Source organism: Nannospalax galili, unplaced genomic scaffold (assembly GCF_000622305.1).
Source record: "Nannospalax galili isolate Female #2095 unplaced genomic scaffold, S.galili_v1.0 scaffold381, whole genome shotgun sequence".
Lineage (NCBI taxonomy): Eukaryota > Metazoa > Chordata > Mammalia > Rodentia > Spalacidae > Nannospalax > Nannospalax galili.
In genome coordinates, this window is record NW_008347312.1 from 270,280 (window position 1) to 295,361 (window position 25,082).

At 46.5% G+C, this 25,082-nt stretch overlaps 1 protein-coding gene across 1 annotated transcript in view; it reads left to right on the top strand.

Annotated features, from left to right (window-relative positions):
• Cog7 (component of oligomeric golgi complex 7) overlaps positions 1 to 19,622 on the top strand; it is a 93,340-nt gene extending 73,718 nt beyond the window's left edge. The window contains exons 12-17 of the mRNA XM_008843817.3: positions 146 to 332; positions 1,809 to 1,949; positions 6,707 to 6,790; positions 9,065 to 9,179; positions 16,437 to 16,580; positions 18,679 to 19,622. Of these exons, the coding sequence (XP_008842039.1) occupies positions 146 to 332; positions 1,809 to 1,949; positions 6,707 to 6,790; positions 9,065 to 9,179; positions 16,437 to 16,580; positions 18,679 to 18,845 (838 nt within the window). The 3' untranslated portion in view covers positions 18,846 to 19,622. The remainder of the gene's footprint in view (positions 1 to 145; positions 333 to 1,808; positions 1,950 to 6,706; positions 6,791 to 9,064; positions 9,180 to 16,436; positions 16,581 to 18,678) is intronic.
• The last annotated feature ends 5,460 nt before the right edge of the window (positions 19,623 to 25,082 follow it).

Below are 25,082 nucleotides of genomic sequence, written 5' to 3' on the forward strand. Positions count from 1 at the left end.
TTGAGGCCCAGCTCACTCCTAAATGAAGAGGGATATCTTCATTTCCTTATAAAATAGACCTTAATTGAGTTGGCCTCATAAGGATTTGGTGAGGCATGCTCTGGACAGATGGCTTAGGGCATACTGCTCACTACTTTCCTTTCAGGATCCTGTCCACAGCGGGGAAATATCTGTCTGACTCCTATAGCCCTCGGAGCCTGGCTGGTTTTCAGGACAGCATCTTGACAGACAAGAAGAGCTCTGCCAAGAACCCATGGCAAGAATATAATTACCTCCAGAAAGATAACCCTGCTGAATTTGCCAGTTTAATGGAAATACTTTATACTCTTAAGGTATGAGACCAGACAGGTGACATTCTTATAAATGAAAGCTTTCCCTTATCATCCTCTCCTGGTGCCAGGCTTTCTGGCCCCATGTGTGGGCCCTGCCATCACTTCTGTCTCATTTATGTGGAGTTTAAAGAACTAGTGAATGAAGTTGGGAGTCCACCTACAGAGATAAAACTGTAGGAGTCAGGTAAATGGGCCTTTATTTCTTATGAAAGCCAGGTTCAAGAACTGACCTGAGGGGCTTACTGTACTTCACTCTAGAGATAAACTTGTCTATGAAATGGATAGCAGTGGAAGCCCCTGGCCCTTAGGCAGGGACAGTGTCCTTTACTAAGTGGCAGATGGGGGGTCAGCTGTGTACTGCCTATAGTTAGACCAAACCTGCAGAGAGGATTGCAGAACAGCAGTTAGAGAAGTTAGCCCCTCTGCGAGGAAGGCGTGAGTGGCACCAGGAATCTGCTCTAGTGAGAGTTCCTCACTAGATAGGAGAAAGGGAACACTTGGCAGTGTGTCCACTCCTGGTGTGTCTTTGAAGCCTTAGTCTATCCATCATAAAGCTACCCTTGACTTTCAGCTTTAGGCCACCTGGATCAGGGACAAGAGAACTTCCCAGCAAATGAAGTGAGTCACTGGCTTCAGAGCCTGGCCCCGAAGGTTGTAAGAGGGCCATGAGCAGCTGGTCCAGAGCTCCCCGACTCCCTGTCTGCTTTGACCCTCTCTCTACTGGAGGTGTTGCATTCTTGTGCCACCAGATGCAGTCTATCATGCTCTAGGTAGACCTAATACTCTGGGGGTGAACTGTATATCTGGCCCCAGTAGCCCTCCCAGGATCTCCTCTTGGCCCACCACTGGCTGCATTTGAGCTTGACAAACATACTTCTTAAAGCAGTTCTGTAAACCATTCATCCATGCTTCTGAGATGAAGTTAAGCCACTCTGTTTATCTTTATTGCTAATCTGATTTATGTCTGTTGTAATCCATCCATTTATAATCACAGAACTAAGGTTACATTTTCCATCTCTGTATTTTCCCAGGCTGTGTGGAATTCCTTGGGACTCACACAGGTTGTACATACTCTGGAGTTCAGCCAAGTGTAACTGACTTGATCTCCCTGGGAATCAGGCTCTGTCCATCACTCTTCTTCATTTGAGAAGCTGTGGGTTGTTTTCCCTCCTCCTCAGTCCCTGAGGGATCGTCACAAGTTAGTTTTTCCTTAACTGCCATTCCATGAACTCCTGTTAGGACAGGTGCATCAGAGTGACCTGGAAAATGACGCCAACCCTCACAGGTTCAGTGTTTTGGTTAGAGCTTGTAAATCTGTGAGTCAGCCTTTTCCCAGAGGTTCTGGGCCATAGTCAAGTTTGAGGACCACTTTGCTATGTGCCACTTAGTGGTTTTTCATCCCTTCTAACTAGCTGATGACCTTGGCTGGATTCAGGGCCTAACAAACTACCTTTACCTTTTTTTTTTTTCTCTTAGGAGAAGGGGTCCAGTAATCACAACCTGCTGGCTGCATCCCGAGCAGCCCTGACCCGGCTGAACCAGCAGGCCCACCAGCTGGCTTTTGATTCGGTATTCCTGCGCATCAAACAGCAGTTGCTGCTCGTTTCCAAGATGGATGTGAGTTCCCCCTGACCAGTGTCTTTACTCCCAGGTCCTGCATATTCTCAGGCCTACCTGGGGAAAGTCATCCCTCCCCACCCTGAGCTTCAGGAACAAACAGCTTTGGCTGCTGTAGGCAGCAGGGTTACTTTGTAATTTTTAGCTCTGATTTAGCATGAATTTCTCATCTAAATTGTAATTACTCAGATACTTTATCTGTAGGTTGTTTCCTAAGAAGATGATGATTTTCAGTATTTGAGACAGAGTCTTACTGTGTAGTCCAGGCTGGCCAGGAACTCACCATCCTCCTGCCTCAGTCTCCTAGTGCTAGGAGTACAGATGTGAACTACCATGCTTGATATTGCTTATTCACTTTTCCCATTGCAGGGCCTCATCCACCTTCTCAAGGAGTAAGGGAGGCTATGTGCTGTTTTTAGCCTTGGTCAGAAAAGCTCATTGTCTTTTGAGGTTGAATTGTTCCTGTCCCACAGGAAATAGTTCTGGTTCTGGAACTTTAGTTGGGAGAGTGCCTTATTCAGTTTGATCCTGTGTTTTGGAGGGGTTTGGACTGCTCTGCCCCCCTCTGCCCTCCCCACTCCCACCCTGCCATATTGCTCAGGCTGGCCTTGAAATCATGTTCCTTCTGCCTCAGCCTCTTAGTACTGTTGCTGCAGGCATGTACCACTACATCTCACTAGGTTCTGCTGCTTTCCTTCCTTGATACCTTTTCTGTTTGCCTGTTGGGGGTCATCTTGCCATCCTCGTCTTATACCCTCTTCTCTTCCAGTTCCCTCTGGAGGCATTGCCTAGCAGTCGCATGGTCTCCATTTGTTCTGTCTTCTCTGGTCCAGATCTCATTGCTTTGCTTTTGGGTTAGACAGCTCCCTGGTTAGTTATCTGACTAGTTCAAGTCTATTTAGATTTCACTCTTGTGGAATAGTTGCTTGGGAAAGATTCATTTATGAGCCTCTTATAGAGAACAGATCCTTTAAGGAAGCAGCAAGAACTCATAATGTATGATTGCAAGGCCTTTGCTTTCTGCTGCCCTCTCGAAAGTGTGTGAGACCGGGAGTCTAAAGCATGACCTTGTCTCTGCTCAATTCTCTGCTCCTCTCTGGGTCCCAGAATCTCTGTCCATAAAATTACTTCATGTAACTACATGGTTTTGAGGTTTATTCTACTCTGGGACTCTGATTTTCACTGCAAGATGCTGTTTGCATTTCAAGCACTTGAGAGGACAACACCGTGAGGAGCTGCAGCAGAGGTGATATAGATGCCTGACAGCTTGCTGTGCCGAATGATCTTCTGTGTTTTGGCTTGTGGCATCCCAAGGCTGAGGCTGTTCATTCCTCTGTGAACTATGAGGCTAGGAGTTCTCATCATATTGATAGTGAATGATAGAACTGGGCACAAAGGGGTGTTTAATATGTGATCGTTTTCTTCCTTTCTGTGGTTCTGATACCTGTTCTGAAACCTCCCAGCTGTTTGTTTCAATTCAACGTTGAAAGACACAGTGCTCCACCTTGTCTTTTTGCCTCTCCTTCTGCATTCCAGTGTTCATTACTATGACTCAGTGCCCCATTGCTGGGATCTCCACTTTTTTCAGGCTTTACTGAAACCCTGGGCCACTAGGATGAGGCTTTGGAGATTAGGAGGAGTTCTGTGGGAGCCAGCACCCAGCACAATACAAAGGCAAACACTTGGGCCTAAAGGATTTGAAAATTAAACCCTGATCACTAGATGTTTGTGTTAAACATTTGCTGGTAATTTGCATTGCTCCTTTGTATCATAAGACTATAAACCAACACTATATTCAATTCAGAATAGAGTATTGACCTTTACCTACATTACCTGCTGACAGATAGATAGAAAAGCCCATTTGAAGGGCAGTTTAAATAAATCCTGAACAATCAAATCATCTCTACCATTTCCGTGTTGCCCTCTTCAAGCTTGTTTTTCCTACCTGTCTTTCAAAGCCCATTTCAGGCCACCTGTCTGCCCGTTTCCCACTGTACTCCTTCCCCTATACCTGACCCTGTTGTCCCCAGGCTCCTGCCTCCTCTCAGCCCTTCCCAGGCTCAGTCCATAGCATTTGTCCTCTCAGTGGATGTCAGTAATGCTTATCTTTGCCTCGTGCCATTTCTGATTCCTGTCCTGCTCCACAGTATCACTGCTAGGCCTTTGGGGGCCATTTCCCACCCACTTGCTCCACTTCTGTGACTGTTGCCTAGTTCAGGTTTCCACCATCTCTGAACATTTTAAAACTCCCTCCCCATTCCAGTCCTCCTCAGAGGGGCTGCTGTGTGCAGTTTCATAGAGCATTTCACAGGCCACCCCGAGAGTCTGCTTTTAAAGTCTTTTTATTATACACACAGATGTAGAGAAATGAGGACTGAGAACTCCATTTATTCCTCATTCTGCTTCCATGATGGCCAGCTCTAGGCCACTCTGCTTTATCTACAGTATCCCTCATCTACAACATAAGAAATAATCGCAGTGCATTAATCACCCTTAAAAAGACAAAAACAATTTCTTTTCAAAATGTATTTTATTTATTTTGTTGTGTATGTGTATATATGATGTGTAAGTGCAGGTGCACATGTGTTACAGTGTGCAAGTGGATGTGAGAGGACTACTTTGTAGAGACAGTTCTCTCCTTTCACCTTTTCTTGGGTTCCAGGGATTGAACTCAGGTTGTTAGGCTTGCATAGCAAGTGCCTTTTCTGCTGAGCCATCTGACTGCCCATTCCAAAATGTTTCTTATCACTCATCAGTGTTCAGTTTCCAGTTGTATTATAAATGCCACTATTTGAACCAGGACCCAGGACCCTGTGCAGTGGGATTATCTTCTGTGTATCTTGAACTACAGATTTTCCACCCTCCTTGCCTCCCTTTACTTCTGTTATTCCCTTCTTTTTTCCCTTGGAATTTGTTGAAGGTAGTGCTTTTTTCCTAGCCTCGTGTGCAAAGCTGTGCATTCTTCCTCCAGCCTCATTTTGGCATCTCTCCCTGCCTCCATCCTGTGGCTGACTCCTCTGATCACCCTGACCCCTTGCTGCATGAGACATTGCACCTGACACAGAGCCCTCAGTGACAGCTTGCTTGTGTACACACGAGAGGAAAGAGAGATGAAGCTGGAGGGATGGGGTGGAGAACACCCCCATATGACCACCTTGCTGTTTAAAATGGAAATATCTTCCGTGTCACTGCCTGAGCTTCCTGGCAGCCTGTAAACGGGTAACCCACTATCACTCATGTGTTCACAGCCTCAGCCTGGCACACCTTTCAAGGAAACCCAGCTTCTCAATTCTAGCCTAGAGAACAAGGCCCTTCCTCACTGGCCTCCAGGAATGACCTTTGAGGTCACAGTCTGACTGTTCTGCAGCAACCTGATGCCCGATCCGGTTGCTTGATCCTTTAAGTAGCATTCCGGGAACGGAATGACCAAGCCGACCCTGGGCTCCCAGCCCAGGTTGAGCTGCAGCAGGCCTCTCCATGTCTAATTGCCAACTTGATTCACTCTCAGTTTCTTTGTTGGATAGTTCTTTTCCTCCCCATCCTTCCTTCAGTTTTCTAGATTCCTTGTTCTCACTTGAGAATCCTTTTATTTAAAATATCCTTCTTTGCCTCCAGTTACTCCCAGTCCACTTTATTTATTTATTTTTTTTTGACAGATCTCAGAAATCCCTGTCTGGCTTGAATTTGCCATGTAACCAAGCATGACTTTGAATTGAAACTTTTAGGGGGGATTCTTTTTGAGACAGGCTCTCCCTGTAGCCCCAGCTGACCTGGAACTCACTATGTAGAACAGGCTGGACTTGAGCTCACAGAGATCCGCCTGCCTCTGCCTCCCAAGTGCTGGGATTAAAGGTGTGCGCCACCACACTTGGCAACCTTGAATTCTTGATCCTCCTGCTTCCACCTTCTGAAGTCTGGGATAACTGTCATGCATCATCATGCCTGGCTCATGTGATGCTGCGAATCGAACCTAGGCCTTTATGAATGCTAGGCAAACACTCTACCAACGGAGTTACATCCACAAGATTCTACTTTAAAGCAACAATCTACGCACTCATCTTTACTGAGTACCCAGGATGTGGTGTCTCATGTTAGGTAGGCTTGGTCACTGTTCTCAAAGTTATTTGAGGAAACAAGACTCCCTACATGGGTGACCACATGGTATACAGAAAGCAGTTGTTCAGTTTTCTCCAAACTCTGGGTCAGTTGAGAGTTCTAGAAAGCAGATGGAAATCAAAGTAGCTTCAGTTGAGGCAGTGTGACTTTGGTGAGTGAGGCTGGGCAGTCCCTTGCAGCAGAGGGCTTCCAGATCCTCTCTAAGAGTGGCCTTCATGCAATCTCTTGAGAAAGAACACAGAGGGTCCCATCCTTTTCAGAGTACTGAAGGCCAAAGTTAGTGGGGCCACCTGTGTCTAGCAGCTTTTTGCATGGTTACCCATCATATAAACTCAGACCTAGGGATACCCAGCTCATTCCATACCCTTAGTGAGATGAACAAAAGGGATCAGCATTAACTTGGTAGTTGAACTGTATTGCTCATACTTGGGATGGGAGTTGGGTGTTTACTCCTTATGGTGGGCTTCCACTAGATTCAAAGAGAAGTCTCTGGCCTGCTAGCTGATGGCAGGCCCACAGATCTGCTCTAACCACTGATGATGCCTCCAGGAAGGGCCATGCTGTCTGTGCACTTACATGGGGTGCTTTCTGGGACCGCCTGGTGGTATGTTGCTGATTGCTTCCTTTCCTTCCTCCTCCAGAGCTGGAACACAGCTGGCATTGGTGAAACCCTGACAGACGATCTGCCTGCCTTCAGCCTCACCCCTCTAGAGTACATCAGCAATGTAAGAGCTGGGTGCCTCTCCAGGGTGGTCCTTGTAAGGGTTCCAAATAGCAGCAGTTTCCCCCCCTCCCCAACAGGGGCCTCACCTTGACCTTTGGAGTCAAGGGAAACAAACTCTGCTGAGAAGCAGCCTGCCTCTCCTCTGATCTCCAAAGATAAGATAAACAGATTCTACCTGTTAACCAGAGATTTTAGAAGCTGTTTATCACAACAAGCTTTTCTCTTATCTTAAGAGAGAAAAAGTAAACACTTCCAGACCCTAATCCCACCTGGCAGACTGAATGGAGCCAGGCTTTTCCTGCTTCCCCCTCCCTGATTTCTCCCCCAAACATTCCCCCCTTCCACACCCTAAAGCCCCCATATATAAAGTCCCAGCTCACAACCCGTGGGTGGACATCTTTCCCTGACATCTTTCCCTTCCCTGACATCCTTCCCTTCCCTCCCTTCCCTTCCCTCCCCTCCCCTCCCCTCCCCTCCCCTGACACCCTTCCCTTCCCTGACATCTTTCCCTTCCCTGAGGGAAAGGTGCCCTGTGCAAAATAAATCTGTATCCCGCTAAGAATTCCATCTGTGCCTCGGTGCCTCCTCCATCCGCCACCTCTCCATCCCAACATTTTTAATCTATCAGTCCTCGCCTTGTCTTTTGAGTCTGCCCCTTCTAGGTGAAATAGCTGTTAGCTGGTCAGTGCTTCATGGACCTGGTTTGGGATACTTCATTCAGATGCTGGGCACTGAGCAAATGTAGCAGAGCCCCAAATGATTTCAGACACTACAACATCGCCCCGGCCCCGTCCTGCTCTCCCACTGTAGATGGGCCAGATGTCCCCTCTGATGAGACATCAGAATTCACAGTTCAGTTGGAAAATCAGACTTTGGAAATCAAAAACCAGGTGGCCAAATTCTTTTCTCTGACTTTTTTTTTTTTTTTTAAGACAGTGTCTTTCTGTATCCCCAGCTGGCCTGGAACTTGCTAGGTGACCAGGCTAGCCCTGATCTTACAGAGGTCTGCCTGCCACTTCCTCCTGAGTGTTGAGATCATGCCCAGCTTTTCTTTTTCTTTTTTTTTGGGGGGGGGTATCTTTTTGAGACAGGGTCTCCCCATAGCCCCAGCTGTCCTGGAACTCACTATGTAGACCAGGCTGGCCTCAAACTCAGAGATCCACCTGCCTCTGCCTCCCAAGTGCTGGGATTAAAGGTGTGTGCCACCACACCCGGCCCAGCTTTTCTTTTTTCAAAAAATATTTTATTATTTTTAAATTTTATGTGTCTGAATGTTTTGCCTGCATATAAATACACCATGTGCGTGCAGTGCCCACAGAGGCCAGAAGAGGGTGTTGGATCCCCTGGAACTGGAATTACTGGCATTTTTTAGCCTCCATGTGGGTGTTGGGAATTGAACTCAGGTCTTCTGGAAGAACAGCAAGTGTTCTTAACCACTGAGCCATTTCTCCAGCCCCACATCCAGCTTTTCTATGAACATTCAGGGGAACAATGTGTTTGTGATTCTGCATTCAAGTTCAGAAAGCCATTAGTTTAGTGATCACTTAATGTGTTGCTAGTGCTATGCTGAGTGTTTTTATACTTAATCTCAGCAACAAATTTCTTTTTAAAAATATCTTATTTTTATTTTTTTATGTGTATGAGTGTATTGCCTGCATGTATGTAAGTGTACTATGTTGTGCAATGCCCACGGAGGTCAGAAGAGGGCATTGGATCTCCTGGAACTGGAGTTATGGATGGTTGTTAGCTGCCTTGTGGGTGCTGGGTATTGAACCCCAGTCCTCTGCTAGAGCAGTCAGTGCTCTTAACCACTGAGCCATCTCTCCAGCCCCTTGGAGTAAGTGCTGTGAAGAATGAATGTACATTCATTCTACAGTGTTGAGCAGGCTCCATTTTGTGTGTGTGTGTATGTTGGTCAGAGGTCAACCATAAGTGTTCCTCAGTTGTTATCTGCATTTTGTTTTTGAATCAATCACAGAGTCTGGGGCTCCCTGATTTGGCTGGGTTGGCTGGCCAATGAGCCCCAGAGATCCACTTATCTTTCTCCCCAGCCCTGAGATTACAAGTATGCACCACCACGCCTGGCTTTTTATATAGGTGCTGAGGGTAGAACTCAGAGACCTTCCATTGGTTCTTTTGAGGTGTAGTCATCACTAGTATTACCACACACTGGCAATCAACCCAGGCCCAGCAATTTTGTCTCTCACGCAAATGAACCTCACGAGTCATCACAGGTGTGTCTGCATCCAGCTGAAAGTGCTTTCTTTTGTTTCAGATCGGGCAATACATCATGTCCCTGCCCCTGAATCTTGAACCATTTGTGACTCAGGAGGACTCTGCCCTGGAGCTGGCCTTGCATGCTGGGAAGCTCCCGTTTCCTCCTGAGCAAGGTGAGAAGACCAGGGAGCCACTATATCTACTGTCCAGGGAGCAATATGTGCCATATAAGACATAAGGGTCTAGTTTTAACCCTCAGTACCTTGTCAATTCTGTCACCCTAAATTCCCACCAAGTACTTGTCAATATGTAGAATGGGAAAGCTTGGTTGGTGGCAGACACCTGTAATCCCAGCACATAGGAGACTGAGGCAGGAGAACCACTGCAAGACTGAGACCAACCTGGGCTACATAGTTCAGGTCAGTCTGAACTACAGAGTAAGACCTCTCTTTTTTTTTAAATTTTTTGTTATTTTTTTATTTGTATGAGTGTGTTACCTATGTGTATGTAAGTGCAGCCCCGAGACTTTCTATAAAAAAGAAAGAATCAGGGCTGGAGAGATGGCTCAGCAGTTAAGAGCACTGGCTGCTCTTGTGGAGGAACCAGGTTCAATTCCTGGCACTCACATGGTGGCTAACAACCATCTGTAACTTCAGTTTGAGAATCTGATGCCCTCTTCTGACCTCCATGGGCACTGCATGACATGGGTACACTTACATACATGCAAGGAATACACATAAAATACAAATAATAAAATACTTTAAAAAATCAAATGAAATTGGACTTGGTGGCACATGCCTTTAATCCTAGCACGCAGGAGGTAGAGGCAGGTGAATCTCTGCGATTGAAGCCAACTTGGTTTATATAGCAATTTCCAGGTCAGCTGGGGCTACAGGGTGACCCTGTCTCAAAAAAAACTGAAAAAAAAAAAAATCAAAAGAAAACATGTATATGTGAGACCAAAAAAGATTGGGACCCACCTATTGCACCATCTGAGGAACTCCTGTAGGGCCGGGTTTAGAGAAAAAAGCTCTTTACTTTGATCTGTACAGAGTGCCATGGGAACAGGGCAGAGAATCCTGCAGGGAGCCTACTGTTACCCACAGCTGGGGAGGCAGTGTGTAGAATACCCAGGGACCTTGGCATTTAGTAGTGGTAATGAGCTCCCAGCCAAGGTCCTACCGAGTGCTCATTCCCTCGGCCCTCTGACAACTAGTAAGGGACCAGTGAGAACAGTTTTGCTTGTTGCCAAAAGCAGTTGTTGAGCACAGAGGCAGCCTGTTCTGTCCAGACACCTCTGCTTGCCCCTTTCTTGTGCCTCCTTTCAGTTCCTGGATCTCAAACTCACAGGGGAGAACTGCAGTGCATTTAAATGCTTAATTTTTTCTTGTTACTAGGGTCTGACAGTTGAATAGGGGATACATACTTACTGATCAAAAATCATCTTAACTCCTAATATTGAATATTTTCTGAGTAAAGAAAAACCTCTTGGTGTGTAAAGGATTCAGTAGCTCATAGGGAGTTGGCACAATGAAGATAAAATCAGTCAGGAAGGTTAAAGTGAAGGAATGCTAAAAGGGTTTTCATGTGAGTACAAGGGAAAAGAAAGAGTGACTGGAAGAGGAAACTGGACTTACATCAATGACACCAAAGGGTTATTTTCTGTTGATTTAAAAATTGGTCTCAGCTGGGCCTGGTGGTGCACTTAATCCCAGCACTCAGGAGGCAGAAGCAGGAGAATCTCTGTAAGATCGAGGCCAGCTTAGTCTACATAGTGAGTTCCAGGTTGACTACAGGGAGTCCTTCTCATAAAGACCAAACAACAACAACAACAAAAAGTGATCCCACAGGGCTGGAGAGATGGCTCAGCTGTTAAGAGTGTGTACTGCTTTTTTTTTTTTAATATTTTATTTACTTTTATGTGTATGCATGTATTGCCTGCATGTAGGTAAGTGTGTCCATGTCGTGCAATGCCTGTGGAGGACAGAAAAGGCTGTCGGATCCCCTGGAACTGGAGTTACAGACAGTTGTTAGCTGCCAAGTGGGTGCTGGGATTTGAACCTGGGTCTTCTGCAAGACAGCTAGTGTTAACTGCTGAGCCATCTCTCCACCCCCAAGAGTGTGTACTGCTCTTATAGAAGACCCAAATTTGGTTCTGCCTGTAACTCCAGCTCTGGGGATCCAGTGCCTCTGGCACCTGCACTCATATGCTCATACCCACAATACAGACACACAGAACACAAAATTAAAAATAATACAAATAAGCCAGGTATGGTGGCATACGCCTTTCATCCCAGCACTTGGGAGGCAGAGGCAGGTGGATCTCTGTGAGTTTGAGGCCAGCCTGGTCACATAATGAGTTCCAGGACAGCTGGGGCTAAAGGGAGACCCTGTCTCAAAAAGACCAAAAAAAAAAAAAAAAAAAAAAAAAAAAAAAAAAAAAATCAAATAGATCTTTAAAAACAATTGGTCACACAATGAACTTGTCATAGTCATGCCCTTCAGTGTCATTGCTAGTAAAAGTGACAGTGTACTTACCCTTTGTAGCTTGTGCTACATAGAGAATTTGAGGTCAGCTTGGGCTACACAAGACTCTGTCTCAAAAACAACCCCCCCCAAAAAAAACAAAAAAGACTGAATTAGACCTGCATATACTGACATAGAGAAATATCACAGCCACGTTATTACAAAGGAAAAACAAGCCAGAAAGGACGGTACAGCTAAAGCTACGCAGCACATTGGGAAGCACATGTGAGGGGAAAGGCTGCTGGGCAGGAGACCTGGTCACCTGGGACTTGGGTATGTCTGCCTGCAGGGCTATGTGGGAGCTCCTGGCCACTGGCAGGCACATATCTGGTACCCCTGGCTGGCCTGGAACTCAGAGATTTGCCTTCCTCTTCCTCCCAAGTGCTGGGATTAAAGGCATGTGCCACCATGCCCAGCATACTTTGTATTTTCATTCATGTATTTATGTAACTTTTTGGTGTTAGGGATCCAACTCAGGGCCTGTGTGTTCTAAGCTTGCATCTACCACTGAGTTTTATCTATTGTTCCCATAAATACAGTGCAAATTTAAAAACGTCAAACCTTTTGTATAGGAATTTTAAATCCATGAACTCAGCTGTAAGAATCGGCCCTTGTTTTTCTACTGCACTTACCCTTTTTGCCGGCCTGTTAAAATCCAACCTCAGGTGTCATCTTAGTTTCCCCATAGGTGCTTCAGCGTGTGTCTCACTGATGAGGATTGAAAACTGGTTCAGGCTCCATGGCAAGAAAATTGCTGCTGTATTTATGGCCTGTGTGTGGCATCAGGAGACATAGTGTTGTCTTGTTCCCCTGAACTCTCCTTGGCCGCAGTGATTGTTCTCCTTATTTAACACAGGCTTACTAGTTGTTTACTTTGTGCTGCGCACTGGGTTGGAAATTGTTAGGGTGGCCCAGCCACAAAGTATGTCCCTGCAGTTGAGAATATAACAGTATCAACAACAGACAGTTGATGTTTTTGTTGTTGTTCCATCTGTCAGTGTCTGATTATGAAAATCATTTTTTGTTGTTTCTGAGGCAGGATCTCATGTAGCCCAGGCTACTTTATGTATTTAAGGATAATTTGATCTCCTGATGCTCCTGCCTCTACTCCCAAAGTGCTAGGATTAAAGACATGTGCCACCATGCCCAGAAATATTTCTTGTAATTTTCTTTCTCTTTTTCTTCTTTGGTGGTGTTGGGGATTGGTTCTTGGACCTTGAGTGTGCTAAGCAAACATTTTACCACTGAGCTATATCCTCAGCCAAAAGAAACTGTTTAAGTGTGTGTGTGTGTGGTTCAGATGTATGAGTGTGGGTGCAGGTATTCTATAGTTCTACATGCAGAGGTCAGAGGATAACTTTCAAGAGTTGGTTCTCTCCTTCCACTGTAGGTTCCAGATATTGAACCTGGGTCATCAGGCTTTCATAGCAAGTGCTTTTACTGACTGAGCCATCCCACTAGCCTCTCAAAAAATTGGAAAGAGTTGTATAGTGATCATCCATATATAATCTGGTTATTTCTAGCATCTTAATGGTTTTAAGAACCAGGTGGTACTGGGCCTGATGGTGCGTACCTGTTATGCCAGCACTCAAGAAGCAGAGGCAGAAGGATCACAAATTCAGTCAAGTTCCAGGATAGTTTGTGCTGTATAGGTAGATCTGTCTCAAAACACTTAAATGGTAACAAAACCAAAACAATGACAAAAGCCCCAACAACAACAAAAATCGACGCAGTGCAGTGAACAACCTTTAGAGATTTTTTGACTTAGGTAATCAGCCGTTCTCTTTTATTTTTGTTTGTTTTTTGAGACAGGCTTTTGCTGTGTACCCCAGGCTGGCCTGGAACTTGTAAACACTTGACTAGATCAAGTGCTTGGATTGTATGTGCACACCACCACCACCACACCTCACAGTGAAAGTGCTTTTCTTGAGAGGTATGGTGGGGTTTAAAAACCTTGGCAAGGACACTGGAAATGGTAGCACACACCTCTAATCCAGCACCTGGGAGGCAGAGGCAGGAGGATCTCTTTGAGATTGAGGCCAGCCTGGTCTACATAGCAGTTCCAGGCCAGCTGGGGCTACAGGGAAATCCTGTCTTCAGAACAGAACAGAACAGGAACGGGAACGGGAGCGGAACAGACAAAACCAAACCAAACCAAACAACAAAGCAAAAACCTTGGCAAGGGTTCACAAGATGGCTCAATGGGTAGAGATGCTTGTGCTCAGGCCTGACAACTTGAATTTGATCCCTGGATCCCACAAGGTGGCAGGAGAGAACTCTCAACAATTGTCTTCTGATTTTTTTGAATACATGCAAGTAAATAAACCAAAATAAGCTGGATATGGTAGCACATACCTTTAATCTCAGCACTTGGGAGGCAGATACTAGTGGATCTCTGTGAGTTGGAGGCCAGCCTGGTCTCCATAGTGAGTTCCAGGCCAGCCACGGCTACATAGACCCTTTCTCAAACAATAAATAAACCAAAATAAAATAAAAACCTTTGCAATTGCTTTGTACACAAGGGAGCTAAAATTCAGGTGAGTTAAAGTATCTTAGAGTATCTCTATCTCTCTGTCACACACATGCACCAGTCTGGTTGAGTAGCCTTCCCAGGTTCCGGCTGGTGGGGGCAGGAGTCCTGACTTGGGCCGAGGCTAAGAGTGCTATGGCTGTGCCCTGTGGAGGGGTCTCACTGTGGCCTGGGTTGGGGGCCATAGGAAGCAGCTCCCATCCTGGGGCTCCCACTTGGAGAGTCTCCTCTCACGTGCCTCTGTGAACAGGCATAGACCCTGAGGAGCTCTGCTGTGTGTGGCAGAGCCCCAAGAGATGTCCACAGTGGGCCAGAGCCCACACAGCAGCCCTGTGACTCAGGAAAGACTGACTGGGAATGACCTCCAGGAGGGTCAAGAGCAAAGGCAAAATCTGAATGCTGTTGAGTCCAGCCCTTCATCGACCTGGGTGTTAAACGCCTTCCTTCCGGAAGCTTCTTGCCTGGGTTCTGTCTGTTTTGCCTCTGATTCCTGGCTCTTTTCCTATCCATCTTACTGAGTGTACCTTGTGTGCTTAGAAACCTTTGATGCCCCCACCAAGACAAGACACAACTAAAAGTTGTCCTTGGTCTAGATAGCGCTTTGAGGCCTCATTGTCTCTGTTGCCACTTTTCCTGCCCTCGCCTCCTTTGCTCTTTGTGTATGCACACACTCATGCATAAAGGGGTTTAATTTAAAAACAGTATCTCATTTTGATTAAAAATAAACTGTTCTGATGGTCATAGTGGTACACCTGTAATCTTAGCACTTGAGCTCCTTCTGCCTTAGCCTCCTGAGTTCTAGGCTGGTCTGGGCTACATAGGTAAACTCTCTCAAAAGCAAACAAATAAGCACTACAAAGTAATCTGCCACACTGAGGTGACAACTGGTGACCTGTTAGGAACTTTGTCTGCAGTCAAGTCCCTTTTCACAAATACAGTTCTCTCCTATATGCCTTATCATAGTTTTTGTTTGGTTGGTTTTTGAGACAAGGTCTTACTATGTAGCCTTGGCTGGCCTTATACTCTCAGTATAGCCCAGGCTGGCCTCAAACTCAGGGTAGACTTGTTAATATTAGCATATATTTCTTGTTGAAAATGATGAGTTTCATTTATGGATACTTGTTTGAGAGAGGGTCTTGTGTAGCTGGCCCCAAACTCAATGTAACCAATGATGATCTTGAGTTCCTGATTCTCCGGCCTTGACTTCACAAGTGCTAGGATTATAGGTGTGTACCTTCACCTCACAAGTGCTAGGGTTGTAGGTGTGTACCACCACATCCGGTTTCTGTGGTGTTGAAGATCAAGCCAAGCCCAGGGCCTCATTCATGCTAGGCAAGCAGTCTACCAACTGAACCATATCCTCAGTTCTCCTGTTTTTTTTTTTTTGTTGTTGTTGTTTTTGGTCTTTTTGAGACAGCAGGCCTGAGCTTACCATGATGACCAGGCTGGTCTCAATCTCACAGAGAGCCTCCTGCCTCTGCCTCCAGAGTGCTGGGCTGGGCACTTCTTATAAACAAATTTTGTGCCCTTTATTCTGAATGCTTTCTTCCCTCCCCTGTGACCCATTTGCCTCTGTAGCAACCTTAACCTGGATTCTGTTTACACAAATCTTTGAGTGGCCTTTGCTGCGCTGCTGGTTTCACTGTGCTTCTTCATGGCCAGAGTATGTTCAGTACAGGGCCACCAGCAATCCACACTGCCCAGATCCAGCAGGTCCTTGGTAGATCAGGACTTGTGTGATTCCCCAGAGACAGCCCCTCATTTCTGTGCCTTGCACTGTCTTGGTTTGGACTCCTCATCTCCCCGACATGGGCTATCTCCTTCAGCTTTGGTCTCTAGCTCATTTTGCTTCTCATTTTCAACCATTTTGGAAAGCCCTCACGTATGGTTGTGATTCTTACAGCAGCTCCGTGAAGCCAGGGCTCTAGTTTCCTCAGTGCCAATGACAAGCAGTTTCAGAGAGGCTGGGAGTCCTCAGGTCTTCAGAGATGGAGTTGCCTTAAGCCCCTGTCCTAGTTCCAGCATAACACCTGTCTTTTACATCGTCTCTTTGCTTCTTAACTTCTGCTTTGGTTCTCTCATCTCTCTAGGTGCCCCCCTTTGCCTGTCAAAGTTCTGGCCTCCAGGCTTAACTTGGTTCCCAGGTTTGTGGGGACTCAGGCTCCTTGGCCACACCAGGTTACCTCTTTCTGAACTCTACTGTCCCTGGTCAGTACCAGTGGACCTATAGGTTCCTTCTTCTCTGATTCTAATGTCTTTTCCCACTGAGCCCATCAGTTCCCTGGCACATTAGCCCTAGTGGGGCCTGGGCATCCTGAGAGATGACTTTCTGAGCAGGTTCTGCCTTCCTCATTTGACTTCCTTGCTCCTTCAGGGGATGAACTGCCTGAGCTAGACAATATGGCCGATAACTGGCTGGGCTCCATTGCCAGAGCCACCATGCAGACCTACTGTGACGTGATCCTCCAGATCCCAGAGCTGACCCCGCACTCCACCAAGCAGCTGGCCACAGACATTGGTGAGTGCCCATTGACCAAGTGCAGTGAGTTGGGGGTCTTGAATCTGCCGTTTTCTCCCTTGGCCTCCGGGAACATTACTCCAAAACTCCTCATAACTTTAACTCTGTAGTTAACTATGAAACTGGATAGAAATGCAAGTTCCTCAGACCCACCCCAGGGAGCCTGGGTGCATTTGGAACACTGGCCCCAGGGATTCTGGAAGGCTATAAATTTAGAGAACCATCAAGGAGGCTTCAATGAGATGCAGTAAAAGAGGCAGCCTGGCTCTGCCTGGTCTTTTTGTTCACTGACATAGTAATTACTAATCTAACGATGGATAGATTATGGAGTGCTTACTGCATACCACACGTGCCAGGCACCAAAGCAAGCATGCACCCATTATGTTATGCAATCCTGTGAGGTAGGTGCTGTTGTAGCTAGGGTCCTTCAATGGTCCCCATCAGAATGCTGTCCTGCCCCCAGGTCAGAGGGCATGTCCTCCCTACTCCCTGCTCCTGGGGTTTTGAGTGGTCAGGAGAGAGGGTGGAGTTGCCTTAACAATCAGCTCCCCAGGAACCCAGCCTGAGCTGTGACCTGGGTGGCCACAGGGCTGAGCCAGGCCCTACTCCTGTTTGTTTTGCCCCAGAAGAATTAGAAGCAAGGATCAGCCCTTGGGGTTCCAGAGTGGTTAGTGATGGGGCCAGCCTACAATCCAGCCACCCTGATCCTCAGCCTATGCTTATTTCAGACTGCCTTTGGCTCTTCTAGAGGAGCCACCAGCTTTTTGGCCATTTTCCTAGGCACCAGCATTCAGAGACAAGAGATGAGGAAACTCAAATGCCCATTGGTATTTCCAGTTAGCACAAGCAGGAGCATGCGATAAAACCAACTGGGGGCCTGAGATTCTGGGATTGCCCCTAAGTTCAGTGGTCTGTGTTATTCCTCCATCCCTGTTTACTCACTCAGTACTGCTTGAGCACCTACTGTGTGCTACCTGTAGTACTAAGGGATAAGTGCAGCAGGGATTTAGTGTTCCTTTGCCTGTTGAGCCTTCAGCATAAGGAAGTAAGGTTAAGGGCCAGGAAGGTGCCAGTATGCCAGAGGAGAGAACAGTGAGGTCTATGGCAAAGCATGAGAGACAGTTAAATTAAACATTAACACAACAGCATGAAACACTGCTAGTCAAACACAGTGTCCTGGTAGACATGGCCTCCCAGTTGCCAGCTCCAGGCTTACCATCATACTAGGCCTCACAAAGAAGATGGGTAAGAGATAAATCCAGGCAACAGCCAGAGAGTAAGAAGCCTGAGGGTAGCCCAGGTGGTACTGCCCCCTCCCAGACCTTCGAGCAGAAAGAGAAAGGAAAGATAGCCCTAGGCACTCAGGCACTCATTACCTCCAACACCAGAGCGCTTTTGAGTCCTGTCCCATCTAATCCCCATTCCTGCTCCCTGGTGGGGATTGACTGCATGGGTAAGTGGAGGCAGAGGCTGATAGAGTGGAAGGATGGCATTCCTGCTGCAACCGGTTTTCTCCATTCTGTCAGTGCTGTCTGAGTTGTCAGGTGATTAGAATCCTGGGCTGCTTTTTAGAATGACAGACCCCCAGAGGTCTCTCTTGACCATGGCGTTCAAATTGGTGTGGTTTGGAGCTGAGAAACCTGTATTAAGTAGTTTCCAGGGTTAGGTGGAAAGTACCTGCATGATCCCGGGTACTGCCTCTGATACCAGCCTTGTGCTCATTGTGAGGTTCCCCAGAAAAGCTTGGATCTTAAACAAGCACTTGTGTGTCTCAACCCCTCGCTTTCCCACATATTGAAGGATACTCTGGGGTCAGGAATCTAGGAGCCCTTGTACAGAGCTGTCAGGGGAATATAGTTTTCCTTCACCCTGGTGTTATAGGAATTGGGGAGTAGGAGGTGGCAGTGCCAGCTGATCCTTCATTAAATTAGAATTCCTGAAATCAGGTCATGCCCACATTCCAGTTTGACCCTGTTGGAGAAGGGCACCCCACAGTAAGGCCTACCTGCTGGAGTAGAGCAGCACTTGACATTTGGGGAGGCCCCATCCTGCATTCCACACACTGTACCACTGAACCAGTTTCCTCCCCACCTCACAGACTATCTGATCAATGTGATGGATGCCCTGGGCCTGCAGCCATCTCGCACCCTCCAGAACATCGTGATGCTCTTGAAGGCCAAGCCTGAGGAGTACAGACAGCTCAGTAAAGGCCTGCCACGCCGCCTCTCCGCCACAGTGGCCACCATGCGTGGAGTGAATTACTGACCAATTCTGAGAAAAAGGTCCTCAAACAGGGACAGGGCTGCTGTCTGAAGCATCCTTGGGGACTTTCAGGATGGATTCCCAGCATCTGTCAGAGATGGGGCAGCATGCTTTTAAGATACTTTTTATTTTTACTTTTATTTTTTTTACTGTATAACCAAAAAAAGGTTATAAGCCAGGCATGGCATGATTGTGTATCTATAATCTCAGCACTAGGGAGACAGAGGCAGGAGATTGATGTGAGACCAGTTTGGACTATAGAGACCCTGTCTCAGCAGGGAAATGACTGCAAATGAGAAGTATATTGTTTATTAGAGAGGACTTTTCAGATGATTTTTAAAAATCTTACCTTAAAAATGTGTTTAATGAACACTGTGAAATGAGAAAAGGACCGTTTCCTTCCCTTTCCCTGATACCTGAGTGCTGAGTGCTGGGACGGACAAAGCCCTCCATGGGGAGGAAGCAGCAGTGGGCAGGTAGGCAAGAACACTAGCAGTGCAAATGCTAGGAGAAGGTGGCAGGTGGGAGGGGGTGGACAGCACCTAAAATAGCAAAACAGGGCCCGAGGTCAGGGTCGGCCAGAGCTGCTGGAGAAGGGGCAGCAGGAAGTTAGTTGGGTGAGATGTGGGGGCAGATCAGTGAGGATTTTGGCTTTTAATTTCCTCCATTTTTTTTAACTTTAGAGGATGATATGAATTTCATCTTTTTTCCTCATTGGTCTGTGGCATCTGTACCTGTCAAGACTACATTTAGTTTATAAGTAATAGAGAATAAAATCATCTGAGTGAGTAGCCAAGAAGAAATCATTTGTCAGTAAGGAGAAGTCAGCAGATAGGGGCTCTGGAACTGACTTAGAGACCTGACAGTTGGGAGCAAGACCAGCCTGTGGTGTTGTGACCTGTTCCATGCTCACGACAGGAGACTTTGGCAAGTGTAGGCGTTAGAGCTGTGTTCCCAGGAGAGGACCACAGGGAGGAGGTTGGAGAGCCATGACTCTCCCCTCTACCAAGTTGAGGGAGAGGTCTACCAGGTAAGTTGCACTGTTATACCAGCCCCTGGTGATCTCTAGACCATATGGAACATTTTTTGGTCACTAGGTGTGTCCCTAGCTGCAAGGGATGCTGGGAAAGTGGGAAACAGAATCCATGACAACCAGCAGTTCTCAAGCTTACCATTATTGACATTTTGAGGCAAATAACTTTGTTGCCAAGTTGTCCCATATATTAGTCTGGGCCCTACCCACTAGCTACCAAGAATGTAGCTCTCACTGAGACAACCAAAAATGTCTTCAGGAATTACCTGAAGGGGAAATTCACCTCCAACTGGGAAACACTGGCTTAGAGCAACCAGGATTTACTCCCTTGGCTGAGCTGGTGGCTGCCCTGAACAAAATTGGTTATTTATTATTATTTATCAGATATTGGAGCTCAGATTCTTGGCTTTATGAATGACAAGTAAGCACTGTCACTGAGCTACAAACCAGCCATTTTTATTTGTTTGAGATAGTATCTTGCTAAGTTGCCCGGGCTGTTCTCAAATGCCCTGTGTAACCCAGACAAGCCTTGAGCTTGTGATCCTCCTCTCGGCCTCTCAAGGAACTGGCCTATACCCTAGGTAGATCTCTGAGTTCAAGGCCAGCCTGGTCTACATAGTGACAAAGTGAGTTCCAGGGCAACCGGGGCTACAAGGGAGACCCTGCCTCAAAATGACCAAAAAACGAAACAAAACAAAACTCACCATCTTCTTGCCTCAGCCTCCCAAGCACTGGGGTTAGAGGCATGCACAGTCATGTCTGCCTAATGTTGGCTGTTTCTTAGCAAGGAGATGGAAATGACAGCAATGTCTTGCAGGGGGGCCATTGGTCAGAATTAAGCTCACCAAGGCCAGGGGCTACAATATACTTCTTGCCATAGCCTTGGAAGGCATGGGTAGTTATCTCCAGTTTGGAGAGGTTTAGGGACTTCCTACAGCCAATCAACTACCATATGGCAAGCTGGGGTTTAGACTGAGTCTGGTGGCCATTAGTATCTATACTCTTAACCCAGTGCCAGGAAACTTTTTTGGTGCAGCGTGGGAGGAGTACGACCTGTGAGACACATGGTCTATGTGGCATGTGGCCTGGGAGGCACACAGTGTCAGGACACTTAATTCCAGAAGGTTAGCCTGCTGTGTAACCCTATGGAGTAGCACTCCCACATCCCATGAGGCTACCATGATTAGTACCTTACTGGGACTGTCCTTTTACCCTGGAAACTAGTTTGGCTAGCCTGGACAACACTATCAGCTGTGACCTTGCCCTGAGAAAAGTATTTGGTTTCTCATGGGGTAGATCACAGACTGTCCCTGGAAGGAGCTTAACCTGGAAGAAGTGAGAGCTGGAAGCTTGAAAGGTCACATGTACTGTTGGCAGTGGACACGTGTGACCTTCATGCTGGAACACATGGGAACCGTGAGGCTGTGGAGAGGATGGGCTGACTTTACCACCTCCTAGCTGTGTGATCTTGGAAAAGTTACTCCATATCTCTGTGGCACATTTCCTAATCTGTTAATGGTACCGGACTCAGGATCATTTGGAGATCAGGATCATTGGGAGATAGTGGAGGCAATGGTATGTGGTAAGTACACAGCCAGTGTTCACTTCATAGTCCTCCAGCACTGTAATCTAGCTCCCCTTTTGGAGAAGTGGGGATTATAGAATGTCACGGGCACTCTGGCTGCCAGCCTGTTTCTAACCCTAAAAAGTCTCCTTGAGGCCCTGGGACAGGAGTAGAGCAACACTTGTCTCATCTAGATCCAGAGAAAGAGAGCTGCTGGGTCACAGCTGCCTTAATGACAGGTCCATTAGAGCCATCGTCTTGTAGTCTGGTCCTCACTGTTCCCCCAACAATGAGGATCACAATTTGATTCATGTGGTTCCCATCTCCCACATCCACAGATGGCTTGGAAGGATCTCTGGGTAGAGTCTCTTATGGGACCAGGGACTGTCCTCCCTCCACAGATTCTCCCAGGGCAGCCAGTCATCATCTCCCATCCCTAGTCACAGTGACCCTTTGGGATAAACATGTGGCCCAGGAGGATCAAGTGAGCTGCACTCTTTCAGCTTTGGGGGGACACCAAAAAGCTTCCTTCTGGGGTGCTGAGCTGAGGTGGCTGGAACTGCATCAAGGTATGTAAAAAGTTATTTAAGAAGTACAGTACAGGAAGTGGGCCTAGTTAAGAGGGACATCCCCAGCTCCAGGGCACTCCTTGTGGGCAACTGCTGGACTCATGGGACTTTTCCTGCAAGCATAAAAGATTTCCCTTTGTAGCTTAAGCCAGTTCAAATTGACTTGTGATAGAAGGCCTCCAACAGGAGTAAATAGTAATCATTGTGTTGCCTGCCCATAGTATCAGACACGATGCCCCAAGTATGAAAGCTCTGAGCTCCTGAAGTGTCCTATATTATGACGATGGGTGCCAAGAGGGTAAACTGACCTCCTTGCTGTTTGTTGCTATAACTGACTGTCATAGTCTGTGTAATTTAAAAGAAGAGAGATCTGGGCTGGGGATGTAGCTCAGTTGGTATAGTGCTGCCAGGCATGCATGAAGCCCTAATTCTATTCCCAGCCCTGCATAAACGGGCACTATGGAATTTATAATCCCAGCACTTGGGAAGGTAAAGGCAGGAAGAGTAGAAGTTCAAGGTCAGCTACATAGAGAGCTGGGCTATATGAGATACTGTCTCAAAGCCAGCCAACCAACTAACCAAAGAACAAGCAAACAGGTTTATTTAGCTCAAAGTTCTAGAGCTTGGGAAGTCCAAGATTGAGGGGTTGGTATTCAGATGTCATGACATGGCAGGTGCATCACATGATGAGAAAACTTTCCTTACTTTTTTTTTTTTTTGGTCTTTTTGAGACAGGGTCTCCCTGTAGCCCCAGCTGTCCTGGAACTCACTATGTAGACCAGGCTGGCCTTGAACTCACAAAGATCTGCCTGCCTCTACCTCCCAAGATCTGGGATTAAAGGCATGTGCCACCACATCTGGCAACTTTCCTTACTTATAAAGCCACTAATACAAGCCCCCAAGATGGCTCAGTGGGTAAAAGGGCTTGCTGCCAAGGCTGGCGACCTGGGTTCATTTTGTAGGACCCATATGGTATAAAGAGAACTGATTCCGTAAGTTGTCCTCACGTGCTGTGATGTGCTCATATCCACACATAAATAAATAAATGTAATTAAAACACCTCTAATACCTACCCTGATAACTTAATTCGCAATTGCTTTCCAGTTGTGATACCTCCAAATGCCATCAACATGCAATTTTTTGTTTTGATAGTTGAAATTGAACCTACAGCCTGTGTGCTAGGTGGACACTCTATCACTCTACAGTCCCAGCCCAATATATGAATTTGAGGATTAATTTTTGCCATGAGTTTCAGAGGAACTGTTCAAGCCATAGCAATAATTATAGAATAGTGACCTTGGGTACCTTTGCCTCTTCAGGCTTCAATTTACATACCTGTAAAGTGAGATAGTATTTCTCCCTGGTTTTGAGAATCAAGTGAAAGGAGACTTAAACAGTGCTCAGTATGAGGGCAGGGGAGATGCTTCAGTTGGTAAAGTGCTTGCTGTAAGCATGAGTTGAGTTCAGCTCCCCAGAACCTACATAAAAAGCTGAGCACAGTGGCCTGGGTCTGTAACCCAAGAACTAGGGGTGGAAGGCAAGTACAGAGACAGGCAGATCCTAGCCAATCAGTGAGTTCCTGCTTCAGTGAGAGACCCTGTCTCAAACAAAGGTGGAGAACAATCAAGGGAGATACCCAACATTAACCTCTGGCCTCCATCCACATGCACATGCACTTGGGTGCAGACACATATGACCAAAAACACCTCCCCCACACACACAAATAATAAGAGTACTCAGTATGGCATCTGGCACATGATGGATAAGTACTTGATATAATACAGCTGTTGTTTAATAATGGCAATAGTGATAGTGGGTGTGTTGACAAGGACCACTGCTAATAATAAATGCAGTAGTCATACCAGCTGTGGTGGCATACACCTTTAATTCTAGCACTTGGGAGACACAGGCAGGTGGATCTTTGAGTTTGAAGACAACCAGGTCTATGTAGCAAATTCCAGACCAGATGGGGCTACATAGTGAGATCCAATCTTTAAAAAAATTTTTTTCTAAACTTTTTATTGAATTTTTGTATATTTCATACAGAACATCTTAATCACCTTTGTACCCTGTTCCCCACTGGTACTCTCCCATAGCCTTCCCACCAGAATTCATACATTGTCATTTTGTGTTAATAACAGATTATTGTGTCAAATTAGTGTCCCCAGATGTACCTCAGTGCAAGTTCATCCACTGGGGTCAACTTTAAGAAGTCCCTATCTAGAGTCTCTCCCTTTAAGAAGTTCAGCTCTAGAGTCCCTCCCTTTAAGAAGTTCATCTCTTCCTCACCTGGCAGTAATCAGCTGCCCAATAGTTCTTGGGCTAAAATTGGGACCTGCTGCCCATTTTCACAGCATTTTTGTCTGCTTGAGTTTGCACTGGTCTTGGGCATGCTGACACCATTGCTATAGGTTCATATGAGCAAGGTCCCAGGAGCCTGTAGTACTCTTTTTCCATATGGCCATGCACCTCCTCCTTGGCTCTTAGAATCTTTCTGCTCTCTCTTCTGTAATGGTCCCTGAACCCTGGGTGGATGGAGTTTAATATAGGAGTCCTGTCCAAGAACCCACACTCGTCAAACTCTTACACTCTATGCTTTGGCCATTTGTGACCTTTTGTGTTCCTGGCCCTCTGTTGCTTGAAATGGAGGCATTTAAATGGGAGCGGGAGAGGGAGGGCTATACAAGGAACTATGGGAATAAAGGGCAAGAAGGAGCTCAAGAGAAGTGAGACCATAGCAGACAGGAATTATCAAGGGAGACATGTAGAAAATGGGGATACTTTAAATGGGGTTTGGAGGGAGGGTTAGGGAGAGAGAGAGTAGAAATAAATATTGCCTAGCTATTATAAAAAGAACAGGGAATCATATTAGTCCAACAACCTAATGACAAATTACACGTACAGTGTTTCTACATGAGTTCATGTGTATAGCTGAAGGCTACATAACAAGAAACAGTGCCAGAAGGAGATACCTTCCTTTAAGTTGTTGACCAGGTTTGCTACAGCCTTTGATTGCCTCCCAGAGCTTGAAGGTAAGACCCTGTTGCTGAAGACAGGACATACTTCAGACATAG